This window comes from Carlito syrichta, unplaced genomic scaffold (genome assembly GCF_000164805.1).
Source record: "Carlito syrichta isolate Samal-C Ts95f unplaced genomic scaffold, Tarsius_syrichta-2.0.1 Scaffold303214, whole genome shotgun sequence".
Classification (NCBI taxonomy): domain Eukaryota; kingdom Metazoa; phylum Chordata; class Mammalia; order Primates; family Tarsiidae; genus Carlito; species Carlito syrichta.
The window spans coordinates 237,279-238,652 of record NW_007247310.1 but is presented as its reverse complement, the minus strand read 5'-3'; the positions used below and the strand labels follow the sequence as shown (position 1 = coordinate 238,652).

General features: G+C 51.7%; 1 protein-coding gene across 1 annotated transcript in view; it reads left to right on the top strand.

The window, feature by feature from the left end:
* The first annotated feature begins 6 nt into the window (after positions 1 to 6).
* Positions 7 to 1,374, top strand: part of CASP9 (caspase 9) — a 35,774-nt gene continuing 34,406 nt past the window's right edge. Inside the window, exon 1 of the mRNA XM_021712373.1 lies at positions 7 to 126. Coding sequence (XP_021568048.1) covers positions 109 to 126 — 18 coding nt within the window. The 5' untranslated portion in view covers positions 7 to 108. The remainder of the gene's footprint in view (positions 127 to 1,374) is intronic.

Here is a 1,374-nt window from a genome sequence, read left to right as displayed (position 1 = left end):
GAGGCGGACCGGCAGCTTCTGCGGCGGTGCCGGCTGCGGCTGGTCCAGGAGCTGCAGGTGGCCCCGCTCTGGGACGTTCTGCTGCACCGCGAGCTCTTCAAGCCCGACATGGTCGAGGACATCCAGGTACGCCCCGCCCCGCCGGCGCTCCCCTCCCTCCTCTTCCTGCGTTGTCCTCTCGGGCACCCACCCCCTTGGGGATCCATTATGTGGGAACCCCGTTTTCCCTGTGGCATCGAGCCTGCACAACCCCCAACGGTCCCGAAGAGCCCCAAAGACCTGTCGGTGGAGTGTTCGCTAAAGCGAGTCCACGCCCTGCTCCACCAGCGAGCGCTGCTCGTACTTGTGCTGCTTCTGTGTAAAAGAAGTCTCAGTACTTTGGAAGGCCGAGGTGAGAGGATTGCCTGAGCCCAAGGGTTCGAGACCAGCCTGGGCAAGTTGGCGATACCTCACCTCTACAATAAATCAAAAAAATGAGCGGACGTGGTGGCGCGTGCCTGTAGTTGCAGCTACTTGGAAGGCTGAGGTGGGAGGATCGCCGGAGCCCAGCAGGTCGAGGCTGTGGTGGCTGTGAGTATGCCACAGCACTCCAGCCTGGGTGACAGAGTGAGACTCCAACTCAAAAAAAAAAGAAAAAAGAAAAAACGCTTGAGACGATGAAAATTTTGAAGCATTCCTTTGAGTGAGAAGCAGTTCATGAGCTTCAGGAAGCACAACGCTGAGGTCTAGTGTTCCAATGACAACATCAGAGGCAGGTATATATCGGGAAAATGTATTTTTTGGTTTTGTTTTGTTTTGTTTTAGTCGGTCTTATTGTCACCCAGGCTGGAGTGCAGTGGCACGCTCATGGCCACCGCAGCCTCGACCTGCTGGGCTCAGGGAATCCTTCCACCTCAGCCTTCCAAGGAGCTGGAACCACAGGTGTACATCATGCCCAGCTAATTTTTTAATTTATTGTAAAGACAAGGACTCGCCAAGTTGCCCAGGCTGGCCTCCCACACCTGGACTCAGGCAATCCTCTTGCCTTTGGCTCCCAAAATGCTGGGTTTACAGAAGTGAGCCTATGGAGACCCACAATTGTCTGTCCATATTGTGACAACCCCTAGGGAAGGGCATGGCGAGTGTTGTGTTCCAGAGGTGGCCCCACGTCCCTGAGAGTTAACAAAAGGAGGGCTTTCCCTTATCTCCTATGCATTCCAGGTAAATAACTTCAAAGAGTCCTTAATTTCCCTGCATCCTTTGCCCAATTAATTGAGATGTAAATCCCAATTATTCCATTTTCTTAGTAATCATGAGTTTGAATAATATAGCATCAAGGTAACTGTAAGTCTTGTGGTTTGTATAACTTTTGTGTACTTTTTTTTTTTTTTTTTT